General features: G+C 37.7%; 2 protein-coding genes across 5 annotated transcripts in view; one reads left to right on the forward strand and one right to left on the reverse strand.

The window, feature by feature from the left end:
- Nucleotides 1–5,485, reverse strand: part of Sesn1 (sestrin 1) — an 89,639-nt gene extending 84,154 nt beyond the window's left edge. For 2 of the 4 annotated variants that reach the window (XR_006146980.1, XM_042675536.1), the window contains exons 1-2: nucleotides 5,091–5,482; nucleotides 4,290–4,948 (exon numbers count right to left, since the gene is read on the reverse strand). Coding sequence is in view for 3 of the 4 variants with exons in the window: in XM_042675536.1 (XP_042531470.1) it covers nucleotides 4,290–4,568 (279 nt within the window). In the remaining variant the exon portion in view is untranslated. Of the gene's footprint in view, nucleotides 1–4,289; nucleotides 5,017–5,090 lie in introns of those variants that run through there. The other 2 variants (XM_042675683.1, XM_042675581.1) reach the window with 2 other exon arrangements.
- Nucleotides 5,486–5,930: 445 nt separating this feature from the next.
- Nucleotides 5,931–26,706, forward strand: part of Cep57l1 (centrosomal protein 57 like 1) — a 51,449-nt gene continuing 30,673 nt past the window's right edge. The window contains exon 1 of the mRNA XM_042675867.1: nucleotides 5,931–5,989. The gene's annotated coding sequence lies outside the window, so the exon portion shown is untranslated. The remainder of the gene's footprint in view (nucleotides 5,990–26,706) is intronic.

Here is a 26,706-nt window from a genome sequence, read left to right on the forward strand (position 1 = left end):
CTTTTGTCTCTCCCACTTTTCTATCACAGGAAATGACTGTATTATTTATCAAGTAGTTCAAGTCAGAAACTTCAGAGCAATTCTTGCTCTTATTTTACTCATCTCCTAAATCGAAGTAAAATGCTACATTCTCACCAGGTGCTGGTGGCTCATGCCTATAATCCTGGCTACTCAGGAGGCTGAGACCCGAGGATTGGAGTTTGAAGGTAAGGCAAGAAAGTTCTTGAGACTTCTATCTCCAATTAACCACTCCCCGCAAAAGGTGGGGAGGCTGGGAAGGTGGGTCAGTGATAGAGTGCTTGTCTTGCATGCATGAGGCCCTGGGTTCGATTCCTCAACACCACCTGAGCAGGGGAAAAAAGCTGGAAGTGGTGCTGTGGCTCAAGTGGTAGAACACTAGCCTTGAGCTGAAGAGCTGAGGGACAGTGCCCAGAGTTCAGGCCCCACAACCAACAAAAAATTATATTAAGTGAAGTAAGCCCAAAGAAACATAGGTCCCATGGTTTCCCTTATTTATAATAACTAGTATATGTCTGAGACAAGCAGAAAAGGTCAGATAAGTTGATGTTAGGCGAAATGAACTCCAAGATAAGGACTCAAGTGGTTTTTCTTTCTTGCTACTGTTTCTATCATATTATAAGGTGATTTTTTTGGTTGCATTGTATGTCCCTCCCCCACTATATAGCCCCTGTTTTCACTGTATTTGATGTTGGTATAATTTGGGGAGGGGAAGGGAAAAAAACAAATTGTTTAAATAGGGATACAGGTGGTCCCATTGCAACAATGAAATGTACAAGATGCTATGTCGAAAAACCAACTTTACAACTTTGATGGTGTGTGTGTGTGTGGAGGGAAGGTGTAGTGGTGGAGATGGGAGGACAGGGATGGTAAGGGAAAAACAAAGGAGGAGGCAACAATGCTTGAGAAGAAATGTACTCATTACCTTGCTGATGTAATTGTAACCCCTCTTTATGGTATTTTCACAATAAAAAATTAATAAAAAAATTAAAAAAGAAAAAAAAGCTGGAAATGGAGCTTTGCTTACATGGTAGAGTGCTAGCTTTGAGCAAAAAAGTTGCGAGATAATACCCAGGCCTCAGGACCAGCACACACACACATACATATACACAGAGCTATATCCTGTAGTTTCTAACATTATTTCCATTTTCCCCATCACATCCTAGTCCCCCATCATTTTGGCATGGACCAGTGGAAAAATTTCCTGATGTGTATGGCATGTCCACAATTTACCCTGGAAATGCACTTTTACCTTGCTTCCAGAATGATCCTTATTAAATCCTATCCATCCTGACAACATCTTGTTCAAAGGACTCATTATTCCTAGGATAAAATCCACCATCCCAAGCATGGCCTACAAGCCATCTTGAATAATAACAGTAAAAACACCTACACTGCTCATCATTTTTTATGTGCTAGGCATTGTTTTGCGTTGCAAGCTTTCTTTCCCATAACAACATTGTGAAGCTAGAAGTATTAGCATCACCCTCATTTTCAGATGGAAAAACTGAGTCAAGGTGATATTGAGAAACTTATCCAAAGTCATACAGCTAATTTAATACTGAGAAAGATGGATCTAACTTAAAGTTTCACATTATCTTCAAACTGTCACTTTCAGAACTCAATTGTTTTCTTTTGCCATGAGGTTTCACACCAATTATTCTCTACATCTAGATTCATATAAACATCTCAATGTGAAGGTAAAATTTATTCATTAAACTTGGTGCGGTGGTTCACATCTGTAACGCCAGCACTTGAAGGCTGAGGCAAGAGAATCTCAAGTACAAGACCAGCTTGGTCTATATGCAATACTTGGTACCCCCCGCCCCCCAAAAAAGTAGCCATCAAGGCTTTGCTTAAATATGATTAGCCCTGGAAAGTTTGCCTTATTTAAAAGTAAACATTTTATTTGTACGTCTTTATGGTCTCTCTTCAGAAGAAAGTCAAAATTGCTACGGCTCATACTCAATCCTTAGTAAGACATTCACCAGGAGTCCACTAAACATTTGTTGCACGAATGCACAGACAAATGGATGATGTATAGATAGAAACGCCTTAAAACGGAAATTTTATCTACTGATGAGAAACACAAAGAAGGAAAACACAAATTAACTGAATATTGATTAGTGGCTTCCAGGTTCCAAGCAATACTTTTGAGAATTTATAGCCCACAAGGGGAGAGAGACACATAAACGTGATGGCAGAACAATATAAGCAATGTACCTCTTAGAACAGCAGCAGAAATAAAGTACAATAAGTGTGGAAATGAAAAAGTATTAGACTATGGATAAGGAAATGCTTGAATCTTTTTGCCAGGTGAATAAACGTTGGCAAATATTTCACATAGTCCCTTCTTTCCCTTGAGAAGGAGAATGAATCATCCACTACATGCTGGGGTACTTTATATCTCAATTAATTTTCACAACAGCTTCTGCCCATTTTAAAGATGTGAAAAATCAAAGCTAAGAAAAGTCAAGTGTCTTGCTCAAAATTATGACAGTTTAGTAATAAAGGAGAATACCCAGTCTGCCCATTTACATACCATTCATATTGCAATCAATTGACATACTGACTCAATAGTCTGCTTACTTTTATTTTCAATGTAACTTTTAACAACATTGGTTATCTAGCTTCTTACTCTTATATAAATAAGCAGAATAAAGGAAAGGTCAAGAAAAAGCCAAAGGGAAGTAAAATAGCAAGAGAAAGGACACACACACACACACACACACACACACACACACACACACACACACACACACAACCCCTAAAACTTAGACACAAATTCAAATGCCATGAACCATATGGTCCTACACACTTCACAACAGTACTTGATATGCATGATGAACCCATTATAAAAGGAAAATGTTGGTATACTGATTATGGCCTGATAAAGAAAGAACCTATTATGCTTAAAAAGGTAAATCTTCAAACTCTAGAAAAGTATTAATTTGCTCATAAAATGAATTATAATCATTATTTCCAAAGTGTTTGTTAAAAGAAAAATCCTAAGATCTTAGGAGTCTTTGTTTTAGGTATATAGTTGTTTCTATTGCTTTATACTTTGGCCGGTATAGAAAAAGTCAGGCCGGGTGCCGGTGGCCCATGCCTATAATCCTAGCTACTCCAGAGGCTGAGATCTAAGGATTGCATTTGGAAGCCAGCCTGGGCAGAAAAGTCCCTGTGAGACTCTTATCTCTAATTAACCACTCAAAAACTGGCAGTGGCCCTGTGGCTCACAATGGTAGAGCAAAAAAAAAAAAAGCTCAGGGTCAGCACTCAGTCCCTGAGTTCAATCCCCACAACTGATAAAAAAATACAGTCAATCTTAGCATGTATATTTACCCATATATATGTTTATATATAAATAAATGTTGTATACAGATATATATATATATATATATATATATTACGTGGTAAGTTTCAAATTGTTTTCATACATAATATTTCGATTGACATAGATTGGCAAGCATAAAGGGTCACTGAACATTTTCATATCTATGAACAGTCCTCTAAAATAGCCTAATAAAACAGAATAAACTGCTTATAGACCAAATGGGAGAACTGTAATATTTTTAATTTACTGCACCTGAAATTTAAATGGGTATGAATATAAAAAAAGAAAGAAAAGAAATAATTTAGGCAGACACAGAAAAAGCTGGTGGAGGAATTTAAAATCAAAGCATTCGACTACCTTATGTAGACCTATTTTCAACCTGAAGATACTTAGTTTGCTTATAACTTAAGCTTTTATTATAAGTTCTTAGGTGGGAAAAGGTTACATTTGTAGGACAAATCCTGGCTTTTGTTTGTTTTAAAAGGCAAGAGAAAGCTGTTTGGCCAATAACTTACTGACTAGGAAACAAAGTCATTTAGCATTTTAGAGGCTTTAAATGGAAAACTTTCTGCAGAACACTGTAACCATGTGAAAAGCACATTAGCTACTCTTAGTAACATGTAAAAGAAACATAAAAGATCTGACTTACAATTAACTATAACTTCTAAAGACTTTTCTCCTAGCAATGCAGTTTTTTGCCTAAAACTTTAGAAAAATCAATTATTATGTATTTATATTTGAAAATAGGTTTTAGTTTACCTTGTTCCATCGGGGCCAAAAAATAAAAATTAAATCTATGTTTTATAGACGCCCCAATGTAGGGTGAATTCATAGTAAGAATTCACTTTAAGTGAATTTATTAGAACCATGTAAGCAAAAATCATGTAAATAATTGCAAGTAAAATTTCACTGTAGTTAAAATACTCGTCCTTACCTGGACATTCTTCAGAATAAACTCGCTTTTCTCTCTTACATCTTTAAAGGGACACCTCTTAGAAAGCATAAGCAGATGAGCAAGAAGCTTATTCAACCCATCCAAAGAAACAGCATTTGAAAGCCCGTCTGATGAACGGTAAGTTGCTTCTTTCAGCGAACGAAGATACTCGGTTTTCCTCAAAACGATTTGTCTAATGTTTTCCAGTGCTGCTTCTCTAGTAGTTGAATCTCGAGTGCACAATCCATCCCATCTCACTTCATTTTCTCCTTCAGCCATGACAATCGGGAGTTTTTCCTTGATAGCCTTCAGTTACCTTTCAGCATGCCCGCAAAAGCACTTTGCAATTTTTACCACGAGAAATACAAGAATAAAGTCAGAGAGATCGAGTCGTCATGAAAACACACGTGCGAGTGGCATCTGTAACCAGAAGAGTCTTTTAAATGGATGCTTTCAATCAGTCTAGCGAACTGATCGCCCTCTCCGACGCGAACACAGAGATTGGAAAAACCAAAAACAAAAAACAGAGTTGGAAAGTTGAAATCTTCCAGCGCCGGCTTTGCTGGACGGGGAGGCACAGGGAAGTGTTTTCCGTCTCGCGGGGTCAGCGGATATCCTCACGTTGTGGAGCTGTCAAATCTGAGCTCTGCCCAAAAAGCCTGGTAACAGTTGAACGCTCTCCAGCCATTCGGGTTTCTTTTTTTTTTTTGTCTGTGCAGCCACCGAGTCCTCCCTAGCGTTCCCACCCCTCCTCCCGTACTAGACTCCGCCCCCCTTGGCTCCTCCCAGAGCCTCCGTTACCCGCCTAGGATTCGCCCAATGCTGGCCTCCGGCCGCTGCGGCCCGACGCACGGGCGCTCCAGTCACTGTCTTCGGCGGGCGGCGACGAAGGAGAGACTCCTCAGCACTGCGGACTCCTGACCCGGAGAAAGACGCCGCTTCTTCCACCCCTGTGCACTGTCCCACCGCAGCCAAAGCAGAGGGCACAGGCTGGCCCGGCAGTCCTCGAGCGCCCGGCTGGGCCGCGAAGCTGTCTGAGCCGCGGGGCCTGAGGCGCAGAGCCCGCCCCTTCGGCCAGCCCCATCGGTGGGGATCGGCCCAGAGGGCGGGAGCAGGGAGGGGAGATGGGGTCCTCACCCCCCAGCCCCTCCCCTTTCTCCGCCCGACACAAACCCGGAGCCGCCCCAGGCCCCGCGTCTGCTTCCATGTCGAGGCAAAGCTATTGGAAAACGCCCCGCCCTCCGACTGGATACCTCCAGACCTCAAGTCCGCGCGCACGGTCGCCCCCCCCCCCCCCCCCCCCCCCGCCAGCTGTTGCGCATGTGCAGCTGCTGGCAGAGCGCATGCGCCTCCAAAGACTTCGTTTGTGCGTTTTGGAGTCGTTGGCCGGGTTTAGAAAAGTGACAAGTGTGTACACTGAGGTTTTGGCACATGAGACAGGTACGGCAGGTAAAGGGTAGGATGGAACCCTTAGAAGAAACTTACTTTATATTTAAGACCAGCATAAAAAGAAGGGACAGCGTCTTTATGCCAAACCCCAGATTTAAGAAGGCATTGGCTTTGCATTGGCTTCTGGGAAATGTAGTTTTAGTGTTGCCGGCGCATTCTGTTTGCGACAGAAACTACAACCCCCAGAGGTCACCGCGATCTTGCTTGTAGCTTCCAACGGTTGGAAAGGGTTGACTGAAAGCTTCGGTCCGGTAAGCGTAGTAGGTTGGGTTGTGACCTATCGTTTTGGTAGGAATTTTCCTCCCTCCATTTTCTCTGAGCTTTTGAAACCACCCAAGGTTACTTCCCGTAGTCCAGGGACTTCTTCCACTTACCTGTTTGTGAAGGACTAACTAGGACGGGTGCCCAGCCTGTAGTCGTAGTGAGGTGAGGTCCCATGGAGCGGCCTAAGTAAGGCCCGACGGGAAGAATGCTTAGAAACTTGTGCTCAGTGCTGCGACCTCTGCTGTTGTCCCGTCCTGTGGACACTGAGCTCGATGGATTAGGAGGAATACCCGTGCAATCTTTGCACCTTGGTTTGCCTCTGTATGAGGATGTTTGTTCCTTCAAATATAATCTCAAACGAGGAATCGTAACCCAGATTGCCAAATCGGTTGTGTCTGAAACTGAAAAGTACTCCCAGTGTTCCTAAGTATGAATTCTGGAAAGCTTTAAGAATCCTATTTTTAAAAAGCTCCAAATTTATTATGTATAAACAATGAAATGGTTTATTTAAAAATTGTTTTTAAAGGTACTTTTGAGAAAACGCGAGTTTGAAAGTCCATCAATGGACTGACTGGTTGTTATTATTATTTGTAGCTTAACACTATGTGGGTGAGAATTTCATTATTACATTTCCGCACATACTTACAATATATTTTAATCAATCACTCCCAACACCAGATTAGATTTTAATGGTTCAACATTGTAAAACGGATGTATTTCTAAACATCCTAGGTATTGATTGTATACAACAATGAAAAATATATAATCCTATCTTCTTTTAAAAACTAGTGCTTAAACGCACAATTAGAATACTGGTTATATTTTGTAGGATGCCTAGGGTTAGAAACTCAGGTTACTTTTCATCTCACAGAAATAAGGACCAAAACAGCAATACCCATTATATAGTCTCTATAGGCATTGAAATCCTTTTGAGTTCCTACAATATATAACAGGACGTTGAGATACAGTATTGAGTACAGTATATCCCTGTTATAGAGCTTACATTCTAAGGAGAAATAGTAAATAAATATGTAAACTATATATATAAATTAAATGAAGAAACTAAGTGGGAAGCAAAATGAAGAGTTACCGGTTAGTTAAGGAACAAGTTCAAACCTATTATCAGAATCAAATGCCCATGTCTGCCAATGAGGTACCAATATTAGAAAGATGAGTGTCTGTAGGAAGGAATCTAAGTTTATTTTGGAGCTTGATATTGAGATGATAGTGATGATTTTGATTGATATTGAGATGATAGAGGAACCACTTTTGCCTCAGAGCTTGAGGAAGGGACACAAGGGACAAAAGGCTGAGGAGGAAAAGGGTCACGAGACATTGGACAAAAAGTACCTTCAAAGCTAAGTCTGTGTTCAAAGTCTGTGTTGATGGCTTTCCTAGGCACTTATCCTTTCCTGTCTTTTTTCATCCACAAACATAAGGAGTGACCACAACCTCCTAGGGCCAGCTCCAGAATTTTCAAACACTTCACTTTTCTGCAAGTTAAATCATGTTTTTAATTTGTTGTTGCTGTAACAAAAGCTATTTACTGTAGAACTGAAGGAAAAAAGGAATTACTAGGATTACCAAGTTTTCTGGGCCCTAAAGAAAGGTCATTCAGCAATTAATACTTTTTTTCTTCTTAATTAATCTATTTATTTATTTTTGGTAGTACTGGAGCCTAGAACTCAACAAGGCCTTAAGCTTTGAAGGCAGACCTTGAACCACTAGAGCCATACTTCCAGCCTCAGCAATTAGCATCTTAATCATCTGGGTGGAGGGCTTCTCTTTAGCCAAAGGTTGGGAGAAGGAGAAGGGAGAAAGAGTAGGGGAAAGATTAGATAGAGACCCATTGGACTGTTTCAGAGGAGTCCCTGCAACAGAATTAATAAAAGAAAAAAAAAAAAAAAGATTTGGGGGAAGATATGAAATAGGAGGAGTAAGCCATCTAAAGCTGTGGGGAGAACATTCATGAAAAGGACAAAGTGTGTTGGGAATGTGGCTTAGTGGTAGAGTGCTTGCCTTAGCATGCATGAAGCTCTGGGTTCAATTCTTCAGTACCACATAAACAAAAAGCTAGAAGTGGTGCTGTGGCTCTAGTGTTACTTTAAGCAAAAGCTCAGGGACTGCCCAGACCCTGAGTTCAAGCCCCAGGACTGGCAAAAAGAAAAGAAAAAGACAAAATGTCAATGGCCTCTAGGCAGGAACATGCTTACATATTTGAGAAAAAGCAAGAATATTCAATGAGTTCAGTAAAGAATAATATGAGGGTCACAGAAGTGAGGTAATGGTAGGAGATAGTGTAGGTAGTTTAAAGGACTTTGGATTTTATTTGCTTGAGATAGAAAGCCATTGGAAGATTTTAGGTAGAAGAGGGTAGTATCTAACTTATTACTAATTATTAGTTTGATTATTAGCTTATACTAGTTAACACTGGGAGAATTTCATAGTTATATCTAAATGATATAACTTTTTAAAAATGACTGTTTAATTCTTAGACTATATGTTGATCATAGACTATGAGGAAGCACGAGTAGAAACAGACTCATCAAAAAGCTGGATAGGAGATGACTGGTTTGCACCAAGGCACAGCAGTGGAGGCAGTGAGAAGAGGCCAAAATCTGGATATGTCTTGATAATACAGCCCACACATTTTGCAGATTAGAGGTGAGATGTAAAAAAAAAAATAATATATGATTCCAAATTCTCTAGCCTAAGCGACTGAAAAGGAATTGCCATTTGTTTTATAAGAATGTTTACAGAGGGAGAGAGCAGAGGGCACTGGTTAGTTTGGCAATGCTAAGTTTGGGTTTGTGAGAGAGTTATATTCACAGGTCTCTCTGATGAGTTTATTAGACAGAATGATAGTTTATTAATGCACTTTGAGCTCTTAAATAGTTTACTAATTACCTTGCCAGGTTTATTTTTTTAAATCTTTCCCCTTTTGCTGTAGGAAACTTACATAGGAAATCAATCAAGTTACCTAGAAATCTGGAAACAGCAAAGGAAATTAGATATGTAATGTAATTACTTAATGGTAATAGGGTGTGAGAAATTTCCACAGTAGTAGATTTTTATTTGTTTTGATTTTTTTGCAGGGGGGAGGGGGGAGGGGGGAAGCAATAGGATTTTCTCATGTAGCCTAAGCTGGCCTTGAACTGTGATTGACATGTTTTTGAGTCACACATTCATAAAAGAATTTACTGAAACAAGAGAATAGGAAAATGGCTTATTAGGACATCATTAAAAAAAAATGCTTGCATACTTGGCTGGTGCTCTACTATTTGAGCCATGCATCTAGCTCAGCATTTTACTGCTTATTTGACCATTGTTGAAGTCTCTCAGACTTTTCTGTCCAGGCTATGTTTGATCTGTGATATTCTTGATTTCAGCCTTCTGGGTAACTAGAATTACAGGCATGAACCACTGGCACCTAACAGTTTTCATTTCTTTAGACCAATTTATCTTCATAATTTTCTTTATAGTCTTCATTGCCCTTCCTCTTGTTCTTAGAATTAATTTTTTTATTCACTGATTCATTTAGTTCATCTTTGTTGAGGCCCTGGGAGTACAGGAAAGAAAGATGAATAAAATACAGTTCCAGCTCTTAACAGGCTAATTTGAGGGGGGAGCCAACTATAAGGGGTATTCCCTTCACATCTTTATGTAATTATAGTAACTGGTGATCAACATCTCACACTATCTTGTTTATCTAATAGCATGAGAAAAATGTTCTTGATGTGTGTGTGTGTGTGTGTGTCTGTGTGTCTGTGTGTCTGTGTGTCTGTGTGTCTGTGTGTTTTGTGGTCAGTCCTGGGGCTTGATCTCAGTACCTAGGCACTGTCCCTGGGCTTCTTTTTGCTCAGGGCTAACCCTCTATCACTGGAGCCACAATGCCACTTCTGGCTTTTTCTGTTTATGTAGTACCTAGGAATTGAACCCTGGGCTTCATGCACACTAGACAAGCACTCTACCACTAAGTTTTTAGGTTAATGCGAATTTTAAGAGATGTTACATGTGAAATACATTACAGTAGTAAAGATTAACTGTAGTCTTAGGTTTATCTTGTTTTATATATTTCTGTTGGGTTAATTGAATTAAGAATAACAAATGCAGGGCTGGGAATGTGGCTTAGTGGTAGAGTGCTTGCTTAGCAGGCATGAAGCCCTGGTTTTGATTCCTCAGTAAGTACCACATAAACAGAGCTGGAAGTGGCACTGTGGCTCAAGTGGTAGAGTGCTTGCTATCTTTGAGCAGAAGAAGCTCAGTGACAGCGCCCAGGCCCTGAGTTCAAGCTTCAGGACTGGCAAAAAAATGAACAAAAAAGAATAACAAATGCTTATTGAATGACTAGTAGATAGTAGATAATACAGAGTGTTCCTTACTTTTAAAGAGCTATCAAAGAAGAGTAAATTCTTCAGATACTGCTAAAATAAAACTGTTAAAGCACTACACTAGGAAAGCACTCACTAACTATAATTAATAGATACATTAAAATAATGTTACATTAATGATAAATGGTGGCTTTGTAAAAGTTACAAACTAACAACTTCAAAAAACTTCTGTTAATGTTTTATTTCATTGTTAAGAAGTATTGGGGGTGATTGGTGGATAGGAGTGAGAAATGGAAGGAAGTGTTTATGGATGTATGGTTTGCATTTTTGTTTTGTTTTCTTTTGTTTTGTCTTTTTAAGGAGAAAATAGTTTCCTCTAGAGTATCATTTTAAAAGTACTTTATGGTTTTCTCAGTTGTGATCTCTATAGTAGGTCTGTTTGTCAGGAAAATAATAGTTTTAATGCCTATTGGAAAATTTATAAATTGAATTATCTTCAGCCAAATGTATTTTTCTCTGTGTGGATTTTATACCATGAAGAAGTGTTAAAATTAAGTTGGCATCTAACTGCTGTGGGCAGTTATATTAGTTGGCCCACCAGCTATCAGTATATCCCCTTAGGAAATATAAAACTTATTTTAATTTTGGCTTAAGCAAATTATTAAAAAATATCTGTTAATAAAAAATCTGAGCCTATGGGTGTGGGAAGGTGGAGAGGGGAAGGGATGGTATGGGGAAACAAAGGAGGAGGCAACAATGCTTGATAAGAAATGTACTCACTATCTTGCCCATGTAAGTGTAACCCCTCTGTATGGTATTTTCACAATAATAAAAAATAAAAATTAAAAAAAAAATTAAAAAAAATCTGAGGCCAAAGATAAGGGACACTGGATTCGTTCTTTATGGAAAGCAAGGCAGTAACAGAAAAGATACCTAATGTAGTATCTGGAGACTTGAGTCTGAATTCTGCTTTTGTTAATTTTTTAGACATGTTACCTTAACCAAGACACCTGCTCATGTTGTCTGTTCCTTATGTGTTTAAAAAAATGACTTTGATAATGTGTTAGAAGTGATTTTTATATGATAAACTTTTAAGGTTGTTAAAACTTTTATGTGTAAAAGGTTTATGAATGTTAATACTTTTCAAGTACTAGTTGACAATTTTTACTTTCAGTGTTTCCAGTTTTACATTAAGGTCTTTGGTATACTTTGAATTAATACTAATATAGGACCAGTCTTGTGTATGTGGGGTCTAGTTTTCCCAACACTATTTGTTGCAGCAGTTGTCTTTTTTCCAGATTATGTTTTTGGCACCTTTATCAAAAACCAACTGTTTCTACCTGGGTTATTTGAGCCTTCTATTCCATAGGTCAAACTCTGTTTTTGTACCTATATGGTGCTGTTTTTGTTACTATTCTGTAGTATAGTTTAAAGTTAGGTATACCTCCATTTGCTCAAGATTGCTTTAACTATTCAAGGTCTTTAGGATATTCATATTAACTTTGGATTGATTTTTCTACCACTGTGAGGAATGTTATTGGAATTTTGATGGAGATTGCATTGAATATGTAGATTACTTTTGGTAGTATAGCCATTTCCACAATATTGATTCTTCTAATCCATGAACATGAGCGATCTTTTCATCTTTTGGTGTCTTCAGTTTCTTTCTTAAGTGATTATGCTTTTTGTTGTATATGTCTTCTATTTAGTTAAATTTATTCCAACCTATTTACTTGGGGGCTTTTGTGAATGGGATGGTTTTTCTAATCTCTTTCTCAGACTGTTCAATGTTGATATACAAAAGCTACTGATGTTTTTTTTTATCAATTTTGTCTATTCAACAAAGAAGTCTCACTAAATTTCCAGATTGGACTTGAACTCTTAGCTTGTATTTAAGTGATCCTCTTTGGCCTTTTAAGTGCAGGGATTACAGGATTACTACTATGCTTAGTTTTCAGTCTTTTCTATTCTTTTCCTACTTTGGCTGCTGATGTACATTGGAAGGCCCTTGGCACTTTGAGCATCTGACACATTGGAAACGGATGAAGATCTGGAACACTGAGAAGTAATTAAGGTTTTTGTAGTACATTCTAAGTGTTTTGATAAGCTTCCATCTCAGCTGGGCAGGAAAAAGAGGTTTTTTTGTTCTGCCCTCTGTGCTATGTAACAACATATGCTATTTCTCATATTAAGACCTTAACAGCTGTGCCTACAAGTCTAGGTTGGAAAAAAAAAAAAGTGAGGGCTTAGTGGTGTCTCTTTACAGATAAGCCTGTCAACATCTCTGTCCATCAGTAGATTACTTCAGCCTTTCAGAGCAGTTGTTTACTTCAGACATATGGGTCAAAAGTCAGCATAGTTAAGATACTGCAGCTTGCTATAAGAATTGGAATTATCAGTTTGAAATGCTCATTACCAAGGAGAGCAATGTTATGACAAACTTGTATGTTTGTTTCTCTTTTACAGAATAATTCAGACAGGGTTGTGTAGCTAGACTCCTTTATGATCAGAATGATAAGAACATATTTCCTTTTACTTCATAATGAGATAGACTTTCAATAGAACTATTATTTACAAGGACAGGGAATAGAGAAGTCATTATGCATAAAAACTGAGTTTATTAGCAACATAAGGAAGTTGAATATTGTGGGAGAACTGAGTGTTTTAGTTTGTGAAAAGTTGTCTCATATACTATTTTTAGATTACCTGTTAGAGACAGGATAATGTGGTATATTGAGAAATAGATATAACTTAATTCAAAAGGAATTTTAATTTTTGTGGTTTCTCAGTATTATTAGGCATGAATTTACTGATTAAATCAGTGGATATAATATCTAAAATGTAAAGATTTTAGATTTCAGCATGGGTTGAATGTTCTTTAGCTGAAGTGTGTGGGACTACATGCATTTCAGATTTCAGTTTTCCATATCTGGGAAAATATGCATAGACTACCACTTGCATGTTCCTAATTCACAACTCCAAAATCCAAAACTTATTTTGAGCATCAAAACATTTGAAATATTTGAGATTAAAATATTCAACATATAATCAACTTTGTCAGTTTTTGTATACCAAGTTCTATTAGTATATATGTATGTTTGTATATATATGCATATATAATTCTGAAATAGGTAATCTTGTAATTTACATCTCATAGAGAAAATCTTTAAAAACTACAGAATCACACAGGATTCATTTCCAAAGACTCTTGCTGCAGAACCTCCCCCTAAACCACATTATATCTTATAAAATAATATAAACTACAAGTGCAGTTTGTTCATAAGATGGAATGGAAACATGAAAATACATTATAAGAACAAGATGCTACATAAATATATCATTTCAGAAAATGTAAATAATATACAGAAATAATTTAGTGTCAAGAAAATATATATGTTTAATATATATACATATATTAATTTAAAAATGGGTTGCATTGCTTTTTTAGGGGGTTTGGAAACTTGACAATCCAGATTAATTAGGGAAATAGACATACAGGAAGTTAAATTATTACAGAGAAGAAGAGAAGTTTATGCCAGAGATTAATATTTGAAAGGATTTATAAAAAGATAGTTTACTATTGCTGTTACTCTGCTTCTGTGTATTAAATAATACTTCATATTTTCAGAGCTCAGAGAAAAGAAGTCATTGACTAAGATTACAATACTGCATAAGTGTCAGAAACAGGAAACAACCCATATCTTCTGGTTCAACCCAGAGCCCTTTCCCATTACATCATATTTCTTAATAGACTATGGACAGATCCAGTCCTGCCCAAATCTGTAAAAAATGAAGAGGGAAATATGTAATAAGAGTCAGTCCATCAACACTAATTTTTAATAGTAAGTTATTAATGTTGTAATGGTAAGAATCAGCAGTGCTGTAATCAAGAAGAATCTGATGAGCTTTTTCCTGCATTTCCTGCTGACTGATGTAAATGACAGAAAAGATGCCAAAAGAAAAGTGCTTTGCTATATAAATAATGGTGGGTTTTTTTTCTGCTTTAAAAAACTGTTGATGGTGGTTATCTTCAGAAATAGGAAAGCTGTGGGTGTAGCTTAGAATCAGCAATACAGGAATAGAATATTTTTTACTGTTCATTTTGTGCCTTTTTTCTTTTCTTTTTTTGTTTTTGGTTGTGGGGCTTGAACTCAATGCCTAGGTGCTGTCCCTGAGCCTTTTTGTGCTCAAGACTAGCCCTCTATCACTTGAGCCACAGCACCACTACTGGGTTTTGAGTAGTTAATTGGAGGTTAAGAGTCTCCTGTGACTTTTCTGCCCAAGCTGGCTTCCAACTGAGATCCTCAGATCTCAGCCTCCTGCATAGCTAGGATTATAGGGGATTACAGCCGTGAGCCACCAAAGCCTTCTCGTGTTTTTGTGCTGTTTTGTTCTCTCTCTCTCTCTGTTTTGGTCATACTATAATTTGAACTCAGGGCCTCACACTTGTGCTCTATCACTATATCTTTGTTAATAGGTCTGACTGTATAATGGGTTTGTGGGCCACTTTTTAAATACCTTAATTATGTAGAATATAAATTATGCTGATAGATTTTATTCTAAGAAATTACTGAGCAGGTTAAGATTGACACATAGACATTCAGAGATTTTCTTCATATCTATGTAGAAATACTATTGTTATGGTTAGAAAAGCAGTGGCACTAGAAAACCAATATTCTCTTATAGCTATATGAAAATGAATTTTAACTTACAGATAAAGCTGTGGGAATCATTAGTTCACTTTTGTATTTTAGAAAATACCTGTGCTTACATTTCCTCATGGGGTAAGACCTAGCTTTCCTGAGGAAGAGAGGTTCTCTGGCAGGAGTGGCAAGGATAAAATTAAAATTTCTATATCAGTTGTTCTCGGTAGGGCTGTGGTAGGTGAAGAACTCTGAGGACCTACACTCATTACTACAAACAGGCAAAGCTAGCAGTTGTTGTCCCTACAACTGATTTATTTGCAAATCACATATTTAAATTAGGGAACTTCCAGCAATGATTTTCTCAGACAGTATTAATCCTCTAGGAGCTTTTGTGGATGATGTTCTTGATGTACAATGAAATTTGCAGTTGTATAAGATCCCAGAACAACTATGGTAATGTGATTTTGCAGTGTTCTTACTACCCTTGGAGAAGATACAAAGTATGTTCAATTAAGTAACATACTGATCTTTTGAAAATTACAAAAGAGCTATAGGATTTTTTTTCACGGTAGTGAATAATCATCTCAAGAAGGGATTACTGTTCCTTAAGAGCCAGAATACTATGGATATAATGAAAATATTAGGTTGATAGCATATGAGTTAAGGAAGGAATACAAGACAGACAAAACTGTTCATCATGATCCTTGGCAGGAACAAAGTTTGTGCTTCATCCTGTTGTGTCTGGACAGTTACCAGAGCATATGCAGGACTTTGCAATTGAGTTCTCCAAGTCCCAGAGAGTGTAAAAGCATTTATCTACAAGGTACAGATATGAGCAGTCTGATCTTGTTCTTTTTGTTTGTCTCTGTACTTCTTTGTAAGTGGTTAAGCCTGCTTATGGCACAGCAATTATAAATATAAATGTATAAAAACAATTCTTGGGCTGGGAATTTGGCTTAGTAGTGGAGTACTTGCCTAGCGTGCATGAAGCCCTGGGTTCCATTCCTCAGTACCACATAAACAGAAAAAGCCGGAAGTGGCACCGTGGCTCAGGTGGTAGAGTGCTAGTCTTGAACAAAATAAACTAAGAGCCAGGCCCTGAGTTCAAGTCCCAAGACTGGGAAAAAAAAATCTTATAAGTTTTAGTAGTTTCCTGTTTTCTGAGTGTGCATTCACAATAGCTTGGTATGTGTTGTTCCAATTACTGTGTTAGTTTTTTAAAACTTGTATTTTTATTCATAGTTTTAAATTTTCTTGTAATTATTAATGACTTGGATTAATGACATAACAATTAAGAAAGGATTTTCATTTATTTCTGCCAGTATTTACACTAATACCAACCTGACACCTGATATTTTGTTTTGTCTTGTTTTGGTTTCCTTTTGTTTTTTGTGGGAGGATGTTGTTTGTTTTGCAGTACTTGGGCTTGAACTCAAGAATTTAACTCGCTAAAGTGACACACTACTACTTGAACCACTTATTCAACACTTTGTTCTGGTTATTTGAGAGACAGAGTCCAGTAACATTTTTTGCCCTGGCTGGCCTCAGACTGTGATCTATGAGATCTCAGCCTCCTGAATAGCTCAGACTTTAGGTGTGAGCCATCAGCATCTGATAATACCATTTATTTTGTTTTTATTTTTAGGGGGTGGGTATGAACTTTGGCTTCAAACTTTATAGGACAGGGGGCTCTTACCATTGAGCCATCCTCCTAACTCTTATTTTATGATGCTGAGGATTAAATCCAGGGCCTTGAATCTGCGAATGAAGTGTGTACGCTACCATTGAGACCATTTTAAATTTCCTGCTTGAAAGATTTCTAATTTACATGTTTTTATTTTTTTGTTTTGGTTTGTTTTTTTTTACTCTACAAATAGTATGATTTTTTTTGCCTTTTAGTTATAAAATTCTAGCTGGTGAATAGGTAGCGTGCCAATCTCCTTTTTGTTTCTTTCTTGGCAGTTTACTTCTATTTATCTTTCATCGCATTTTATAGTCATTCTATTGTTCCAGCTTCTCTAAATTGGGTATTTTTTTCTTGTAGTACATAAAAGTATAATGCATTTTATTATACATAGGTAGCTTAGATTTGATCGAAGACTTACCATATACCATATACCATCCCTTTCCAGAGTTTGTTTACTCTTTAATTTTTTTTTTGTTTTTTTAATTGAAACCAGATATGGTTCTTATCACCAAGGCTGGCCTCAAATTCTCAATCTTCCTGCCTTTACTTATCAAGTATTAGGATCAAATGCATACACCAAGCACATGGCTAGAATTTGTTTGTTCTTACTGTATACACCTCAAACTCACACCTTGTTATATATTTCTTTGCTCAAGCATCTTTGTTGACCTTCATACTTTAATTTGCATAAGACTCAGTTCTGACAATGTTCTGACCTTACTACCAGACATTCTATTTCTATGGACCTGGATGACCTGGGTGAGGCCTTGGAATCTGTACTTTACACATCCTTAAGGCATTCTTTTTTTTTTTTTTTGGGTCCGGTTGTGGGGCCTGAACTCTGGGTCTGGTCGCTGTCCCTCAGCTCTTCAGCTCAAGGCTAGCTGTACCACTTGAGCCACAGCGCCACTTCCGGCTTTTTCTTTTTGCTTATGTGGTGCTGAGGAATCGAACTCAGGGCCTCAGGCATGCAAGGCAAGCACTCTACCACTGAGCCACCTTCCCAGCCCGCTTTAAGGCATTCTTATCTAAGTAATTGAAGGACCACAGAGAGGCAGACAGCATATACTATATCTAAGTGCATACTCATGGTTTCACCATCTTTATATATTGATTATTCCAAATCCTTCTCATCTGTGTGACTGGCATGGCTCAATTAAGGGCAGAACATCCTCTGATGCAGGCTGCATGCATTCAGATCCTAGCTCAGTTATTTAGTAACTACCAGATCTTGGGCAAGTTACTTCTCATTTGCTTCATATAAAAAGTTAATAGTAATATCTCATAGAACTGCCCTGAAAATTTAGTGGTTCAATATATGTTGAGTATTTGGCCAGTGCCTGGCATAACAAGCTCAATGTATTGGCTATTGTTTTTATGTAGTTATCCCATAAGCTCCTCACAAATGTTTGAAATGAAAAGACTTCTACTTAGCCTCCTTGAATCCTGTTTTCTGCCTTGGTTACAGATGCTTTTCCTTTCTCCTTATCACTGATTTTCCTTGTGTAGGTATGAAGTCCAGTGAATTCAACATCCTACTTATCTCTAATTTGTCCCTGTTAGGTCTGCCTGGGAGAACAGCTCTCTCTCCCCACCTCCTCTTCCTTAAGCACAGCACTTAGTATTGCCAGTAATCACCTGACTGTCAATCACCTGACTGAGTCAACAAAGGACCCCATAGTCATAGGTCACTTCCTCATCTTCTGAGGTCACTTTCTGAACTACCCAGGTCACGCCTCCTTTGGACAGCTAGAGGTTCCCTAGGCTTTGAGGTCACACCTTTCCTCCATTCCCTATATAATCTCTCTCTACCATAAGTTCCCTCTCTTCCTCTGCACGCCTCCATCTCTTGAGGATGGGCAGTGTTAGCCCAATAGCCTCCTCTCTCATAGCATGCTCTTTCCCTTAGGCAACATTGGGCCCATTTAGTAAAGGCAATAAGTGATCAGCTCCTACCCTCTTTACCCAAGAGGGCTCTTCTTTGGGATAACTATAACCATATAAGGCAGCAAGAGCCCCTAAAACTTACAGGGCATATGGGTCACCTGAGAGGGCACGCCATTAGGGCAGCTATAACCATATAAGGCAGCAAGATTTCCAAAATCTCAAGGTTATAAAGGTCACCTGAGACAATAGCCAGCACTTTCACTTCTCTCTTGTGAGAAGGGGTCTAGCCAGTCTCTTTACTGGCAGTAAACCTTTTCTTTGTTCCTTACACCTGTATGTTTGCATGGTTTTCTGGCAAAGTCTAATTTACTCTAACAGGCAGTTTCCTCTCCCTCAATAAGCTTTTCTGCCTGAACCACATAGCAATCTCCTTTCGGCAAACCTTGCTTTGGTTCAGGTTTTTATTACCTCTCATACCTTGACTTCTAATGTTATTTTTAGATATTGACTTATAATGATTGTTTTTAGCCATTCTAACTTAAAAATTTTTATCAAAGGCATCATGATCTTGCTGTTCGTCTGACCAATGGCTCTTCTGATTTGTAGGATAAAATCTGAGAACTGTGTCTGACATACAAACTCCTTAGATGTTTCTCTTTCCCCTCTGCAGTGCTCAGGCATATAACAATCTACTGGTTTTTGTAAAATACTTGCATGAGATTGCTGAAAACTAGGTTCTTTCTTGCTTTCATCTTTTTGTGGCGATTAAAAGCATGAGCTTTATATAGTCAGGCTGCCAACTCCTACTTGGCCACTTGACTAGGAAAGGAACAATTTTTCTGTGCTATAGTTTCTTCAACTGTAAAATGGGAATGATTGTGCCTGATAGCATTAGTAGGAGGATTTAATGATTGAATTCACAAAAGAAGTGGTAAATAAATGTAAACAATCATTACTTTTATTAACATGTCTAAAGCCTGTATACTACGTCTTCTCTACCCATAGCCTCTGTTTTTTCTTTTCCTGTTTCATCTTGCAATGTGTTTGCTGAAGACCTAGCTCCTCTAGGAAGTCATCTCTGAAATCCCCAGAGTCTGTATTCCTATAGCATCCTGTGCTGTATAAATAAACTGTGAATGCTTCAAGGACTGGCAAAAACTGAATTTGAATCCTTGATAATGAGCGAAGCTTTATTACTTTGTTGTTCCTTAATTACTATAGACTGAAAAAACAATCAAAAAGAGATATTCTCTGGTATTGATTCACATGTATGTAACTGAGCTATTTTTAAAAATTATTTATTTAAATTGGTATACTGGGATTTTAACTCAGCCTTATGCTTTCTAGGCAAATGCTCTACCTCTTCAGCCATACCTCTCAGCATTATTTTGCTTCAGTTATTTTTTAGGTAAGTTCTTGCTTCCTCTCCCCCCATCAGGGCAAACCCAGGCTGTGCATCTTTCTAGCTATCCTCTGGTATGGCTTATAGGTACATTCTACCACTCTGTGTTTATTTGTTAAGATAGGGTCACTGGTCCTCACTACCTTTTTGCTCCACAAAGACACAAACAAAAACCTGTCTGTTGTGCTCCTGTAGCAGTATATGTCTTTCATTCAAGACATATTTTAGCTTCAGATTGGCTTTAACCAAGATCCTCCTGATCTCTGCCTATGGTGTTTATCTAGGGTTACAAGTGTGTACCACTGTGATGGTCCTTAGCAGGGCTGTCTTTATTGGGCCTGAGGACTTATTTTTTTTGGGGGGGTATTGTTTTAAATCTCAGCTTTGAATATATATTCTGCCTAAATACTTATTACTACCCAACTTATATTTTTTTCAAGAAGATAAGTATAACTAGACAGTCTGTTAGCTTTTCGATTTAAAAAGACAAAGAAGCTGGGTGCTGGTAGCTCAGGCCTGTAATCAGTGCTACTCAGGGGGCTGAGATCTGAAGATTATGTTTTGAAGGCAGTCCTGAGCAAAAAAAAGTCCATGAGACTCTTACCTCCAGTCAACCAGTAAAAAGCTGGAAGTGGAGGTATGGCTCAAGTTGTAGAGTGCCAGCCTTGAGTAGATAAAGCTAAGTGAGAATGGGAGTCCCTGAATTTAAGCCCTAGCGCACGCGCATGCGCGCGCGCACACACACACACACACACACACACACACACACACACACACACACACACACACACACACGAGACAAAGAGGTATAGGAGTGGGTATGGCTCAAGTGATAGAGTGCTTCTGGCCCTAAGTTCAAACCCAGTACCAAGACAGAGGTGGAGGAGGGGGAGGAAGAAGATATTGCCGAAACCAAGCAGACAAGCAGATAGCAAGGGATAAAAAGGCAACAAAATCTCTTAGGGTGGAACTCTACAGTGAAGAAGGGGAAACAGCCCAAGGAGTATCAGTGTGTGGCTCTAAATATGTTATCCTAAAGATTAAATTATTTTGAATATACTTTGTCTAAAAGTAAGAAAAGTAGGGCTGGGAATGTGGCTTAGTGGTAGAGTGCTTGCGTGGCATGCATGAAGCCCTGGGTTCGATTCCTTAGTACCACATAAACAGAAAAAACTGGAAGTGGCACTGTGGCTCAAGTGGTACAGTGCTATCCTTGAGCACAGAGAGGCTCAGAGACAGCCGAGGCCCTGAGTTCAAGCACCAGGATTGGAAAAAGAGAGAGACAGAAAAAAAAAAAAAAAGTAAGCCCAAAAGAAAAGTAGCTTAAACATTTAAGAACTATTTCTTTGTAAACTAGTTGAAATAAACGTTGGTACTTAAGTAGGTAAGCTTTACTTTCCTTGATTAATAGCTCCTTTCCCCCTTGGCCAGTCCTATAATTAATTCTATTGCATATGCCCAGTCTGTAGGGCAAAATAAGTACTGTTAACTTTTCTTTATCTTTTAGAGATGATGTCTGGCTATGTAGCCCAAGCTGGTTAAGTCCAGCTCTATTAATTTGAATTCAGTATTAATTGGAGATAAGAGTCTCACAAACTATCTCAGTCTCCTGAGTAGCTAGGATTACAGGCATGAGCTAGACATCAGGTTATATATGATGTTTTTCAGAGTTAGGATGGTATTTACTGAATCAGCCATAACAAACATTTGGATAGAAAAGTACAGAAAAGTTGTTGGCCTAATTAGTTTCAAGGAATTCATTTTACGTTTTTTATTAGTCTGTAAGTATATAATAGCCCTTTTCAGAATGTAGTATTTTAGAGTATAAGCATTTATAGAAGACATGGACATAATTGTCCTTCCTGAGTTTTGGGTGGGAAGCATGAGGTTCTAAATGTTTAAATAATTAACCTATAACTCCAGCTGTCTTTTCACCTCAGAAATTTAGTCAGGAATAAACTATATTCATAAATTATTTTTGTTTCTGGTTCATTATGGAGAATATAAGAAGATAGAAATAAGAATGTAAAAATCTGTTGTCTAACATGCTAATAGATTTACATCTTTGTCTATCTTTGTCCCTTTTAAAAATGGGCTATAATTACACAATTTTAGATTTTTCCTCTTTATATTAAATAGCATTTTCTCATCAAAGATGATAGAAGTCTAATCATTTAAGTAATCTTAAATATAAATTTAAAACTTACTGGATACAAATTTGTTGCAGGAAAATATTCATAAGCCTAGTTATTTTAAATTCAGCACTTGATAGGTTAGCTTTGAATCTAGGTACTACTTGAGTTAGATTGATTGTGGTGAACATCAACAGTTAATTGCTATGTTTTAATTTATAAAATATAAAAGATTGGCCTTACATTGTATTCTTTAAAAACTTTTTTTTTTATTGACTGGGGATGTGGCACAATGATAGAGTACCTGCCTAATGTGAAAACCCCAGGTTTTAATCCCCAGCACCTCAGTAAATAAACAGAAACCTACTTCTTGTACTCATGTAGCAATGTACTTATTGTATTAAAGACATATTTAAGAAAATGAGCTTGGGACATTCTCAGTAAAAAATCCATTAATAGTTATGAACAGTTTTACTGATGTACTCTTGACTTTCCCATTGTGTGTTTTTCCTTCCTTATTGTGTCAGTCTTTTTTTTTTTTTAATACGTTATCAATAGATTTTTATTATATTGCTTTTCCTGGTGACATCTCAAAACATCAAATATAAAAGGAAAATATTAATAGTTTATGAGCAGGGAAAAAAGTTATATAAAGGGATTGTACGAAATGCAAAGTCTTGGACTTCACCACAGATATCCTAAGAGAAATTCCTGGCTCTAGCAAGACTCCCATGTTATTTAAAATGTGGACATCCTTTTGTTCTTCACCATGATTTTTTTTTATATTTTAATTGTTATTTCAAAAGTGATAAACAGAAGGGTTACTTATTACTCAAGTAATGAGTACATTTCTTTTTGAACAGTATTCCCCATCCCTCATTTTCTCCCACTTTTTCCCCTCCTGCCCTGCCTCTTTTCAAAGTTGTAAAGTTTGTTTGCAACATACTGTCTACTGAGTATCACTGTGGAATTCATTCACCCTTTGTCCCACCATATCTGATTCTCCTTCCCCTCCTCAAATCAGATAAACTTATATACAAGACAAAGGGTACAGAAATCAAAAACAGTGACAAAAGGAAAAAAAAGAACTGAAAACAGTGAAATAAAAAACCTCTTGTTTCTATTTCTTGGAGTTCTTTCGATAAGCCTTATTTTATGTGGTCATAAGTGGTCATAGCTATTGAGCCATTGTGATCCTCTCCTAAGAATATCTTCCTTTGTTCTCACTGTGCAAATGCTCATAGTACTGTTTAATCGTGCCCAAATGTAATTATTTGTCTTTTACTATCCATTGGATTAAGTTGTAGATTTATAGACATATTATAGTAGGATTCTATATACATAACATATATAGTTGTGTATGTATACCACATTTTCTTGATCCATTCATCCACTGAGGAACCCTCTCTCAGAATGGCCATTATCAAGAAAGCTTGTAATAACAGATGTTGGTGGGATGTGGCCAAAAAGGAATGCTAGTACACTGTTGGTGGGAATGTAAATGTGTTCAACCACTCTGGAAAGCAGCATGGAGGTTCCTCAAAAGTCTAAACATAGAGCTCCCCATGTTGGTAGCTCTCATGTTGGTAGTAGAAACCTTCCCTTATGTGTTTCTTATTTCCACTGGACAGAGAACATTAGACATGAAGTATTACTTGGTCTCACTTTGACCTCTGTTACTACTTTCTCCTGTGTTTTCCCCCACTTATCTGATCTGTAGTCTTTGATTTCCATTTAAGGTGTTTCTTCCTTCATTTGCCTCTTAGCATTCTTTTTGTTTGGGGGGGAGAGGGGTAAATTGTGGGCTTGAACTCTTGAGCCTGGGTGCTGGCCCTAAGCTCTTCAGTTCAAGGTGAGCGCTCTACCATTTGAACCACAGTGCCACTTCCAGTTTTCTGGTGGTTTATTGGAGATCTGAGTCTCACAGACTTTCCTGCCTGGGCTGGCTTAGAACCGCAATCATCAGATCTCAGCCTCCTGAGTAACTAGATTTCAGGTGTGCCACTGGTGCCTGGCCCTTAATTACCCCTTTTTTGTCTCCTAAACCTGTGATTCTTAGCATTTACAAATTTTAGCTTCAATATATTTTGAGGGGAACATCATGATTCTATACTAAGTGCTTTTGATGTATCTTGTGTCTTTAAATTTCTGACTATTTTAGCTAGCATAGGTTAAGCCTATATTTTCAGCAACCCTTTAGTTTGTCCTTCTGCCAAAAATATTTTCCTTTTCATTCTGTCCACCTCAAGGCCAGCTGAAAACATTAATCAAAGTGTTAATGAGGAATCCCTTTATGCCTTTCATTTGTTCCCCAAAGCTTAGTTAGATAAAATACAAACTCCTTAGTGATATATTTACAGATGGTTTTGTGGTTTGGCCTTCAAATGCCTTTCAGTCTATCTTTTATGGTCAACATTTATTCACTGTGTGCCAGTCAAATTCACTAGGGTTAGCTCCATTAATCGTATATTTCCAAAATTTGTATTCCTGTTAAACCTCATATTGTTTGGATTTCTGCCTCTCATATTTTCTTAATGTCTAGTGAGCATTGATTAAACAACATATTTAAAAGTGGGGTACTAAAAAACTTCACTCAAATTAATTAGAAACATAGAGACTCCAACTTCATCCAATCTTACTTATCTTGTCATCTTTAGTAACGTGAGCTATTCATATTCTCTAGATATAGAACCTCATATCACCACTTGGATCTATGGACTACCCATATTCTGAGAACTGAATCTTTAGCTTTCAGTTTGGTACCCAACTGTTATTGTTCCCCACTCCAGAGATATACTATAATTTCCTTTTCAGAGAAAAGAAGCAAAACAAAACTTCCAATCTTCTACAAGAGGGTATGGACTTCTTTTGCTTGTATAGACATATAATTCTTCTTAATTTTACTTTTTATCTCTTCTCTAGTTAATGACATAACTCCCTTAGCTACTCCTTATAGATGTATGGTTAATTCTTGAGACAGTTTGGGTTCTACATAGTATATTTAAAAGTCACTTGGTTTACTTAGATAGGAGTCTACTTTTTTGCACTAGCTAACCTACTACCTACTAGCTAAACCTGCTACCTACTACTTACTACCTACTGCCTACTACCTACTAGCTAAACCTACTATACATCTGTTTCCTATTTTCCAAGGTTTTGTTGTCACTTCTCCCAATCCCTTTGTCTTTGCACATTTGTATCTTTGTTTGAAAATTGTTTTAATATTATTCTGGAATTTCAAGAGGAAGTTAAAATCCATATATATGTCCATTCTGCCATATTTGCCTAAATTCCTCTAATAAACTGTTTCTGACATGTGTCAATCAAGGAAAGTTAGACAATCTCTCCCTTGTCCTCCATAGTATTCTTTGTATGTAAATTCTTTTTTTTTTTTTGGTGCCAGTTCTGAGACTTGAACTCAGAGCCTACGCACTGTCCCTAGCTCAGGGCTAGCACTCTGCTCTACTTCCAGCTTTTAAAATAATTTATTAGAGATAAAGAGTCTCACAGTCTTTCCTGCCCAGTCTGGTTTCAAACTGCAATCCTCAGATCTCATCCTTCTTAGTAGCTAGTAGCTTAGTATCTTTTTATTTCTTTTGGATTCATACTGTCATGATAGCAACCTTTTTATTGCCTGACTGGGGCTTGAACTCAGGGCCTGGTGCTGTCCTTGAGCTGCTTTTTGCTCCAGGCTAGCGCTCTACCACTTGAGCCTCAGTGCCACTTCTGGCATTTTCTGAGTAGTTTATTGGAGATAAGAGTCTCATGGAGTCTTTTGCCCAAGCTGGCTCCAAACCACAATCCTCAGATCTCAGCCTCCTGAGTAGCTAGGATTACAGGTATGAGCCACTGGGGTCTTGACTGATGTCAACATTTCCTATGAAAACATCCCTCCCTACATTAAAAATAGAATGTTTTTCATCTGAGGCTTGTGTGGCATTTCCCCATGCTGAGATTCAAGTAATATATTGGTAGTAATGCTGCCTAGATGATACTGTGTTTTTCAGGGTTTCATATTCAGGGACACATGATATCCACTAGTTATCATAAGTGATGTTCATTTTAATCATCTAATCAAAGTGTTACTGGTTGGTTTTTATACTATATAGTTATTAATTTGTTGTATCTTACAAGGAATACATTGAGAAAACACTTTAGGATTTTTTCCCAGGATGCAAAATGATAGTGTATTTTTCCCCCAATCCAGCAAGACATAGCTTTAAAGTTAATTATAACTTATGTTAAAAAATCATTTTTTGAATATCAAATGATCAGTATTTAAATAAGAGATTTGCTGCTATTGCATACAACATTTTACATGGTAGTCATTGAAATATTATAATGCCTTAGAATTTAGAATTTAATGGCTATGGGTCTTTTTGTAAATTCATTGCATTTTACATATTTATTTATGTATTTAGTTATTTTTGTGCCAGTCCTGGGGTTGAACTCAGAGCCTGGGCACTGTCCCTGAACTTTTTTTGGGGGGAAGGGGGTCCGGTCTTGGGGTCTGAACTTGGGCTAGCGCTCTGCCACTTGAGCCATAGCACCACTTCCGGCTTTTTTTTTCTGCTTATGTGGTGCTGAGGAATCGAACCTAGGGCCTCATGCATACAAGG

This window comes from Dipodomys spectabilis, unplaced genomic scaffold (genome assembly GCF_019054845.1).
Source record: "Dipodomys spectabilis isolate Male_0828 unplaced genomic scaffold, ASM1905484v1 ptg000001l, whole genome shotgun sequence".
NCBI classification, from domain to species: domain Eukaryota; kingdom Metazoa; phylum Chordata; class Mammalia; order Rodentia; family Heteromyidae; genus Dipodomys; species Dipodomys spectabilis.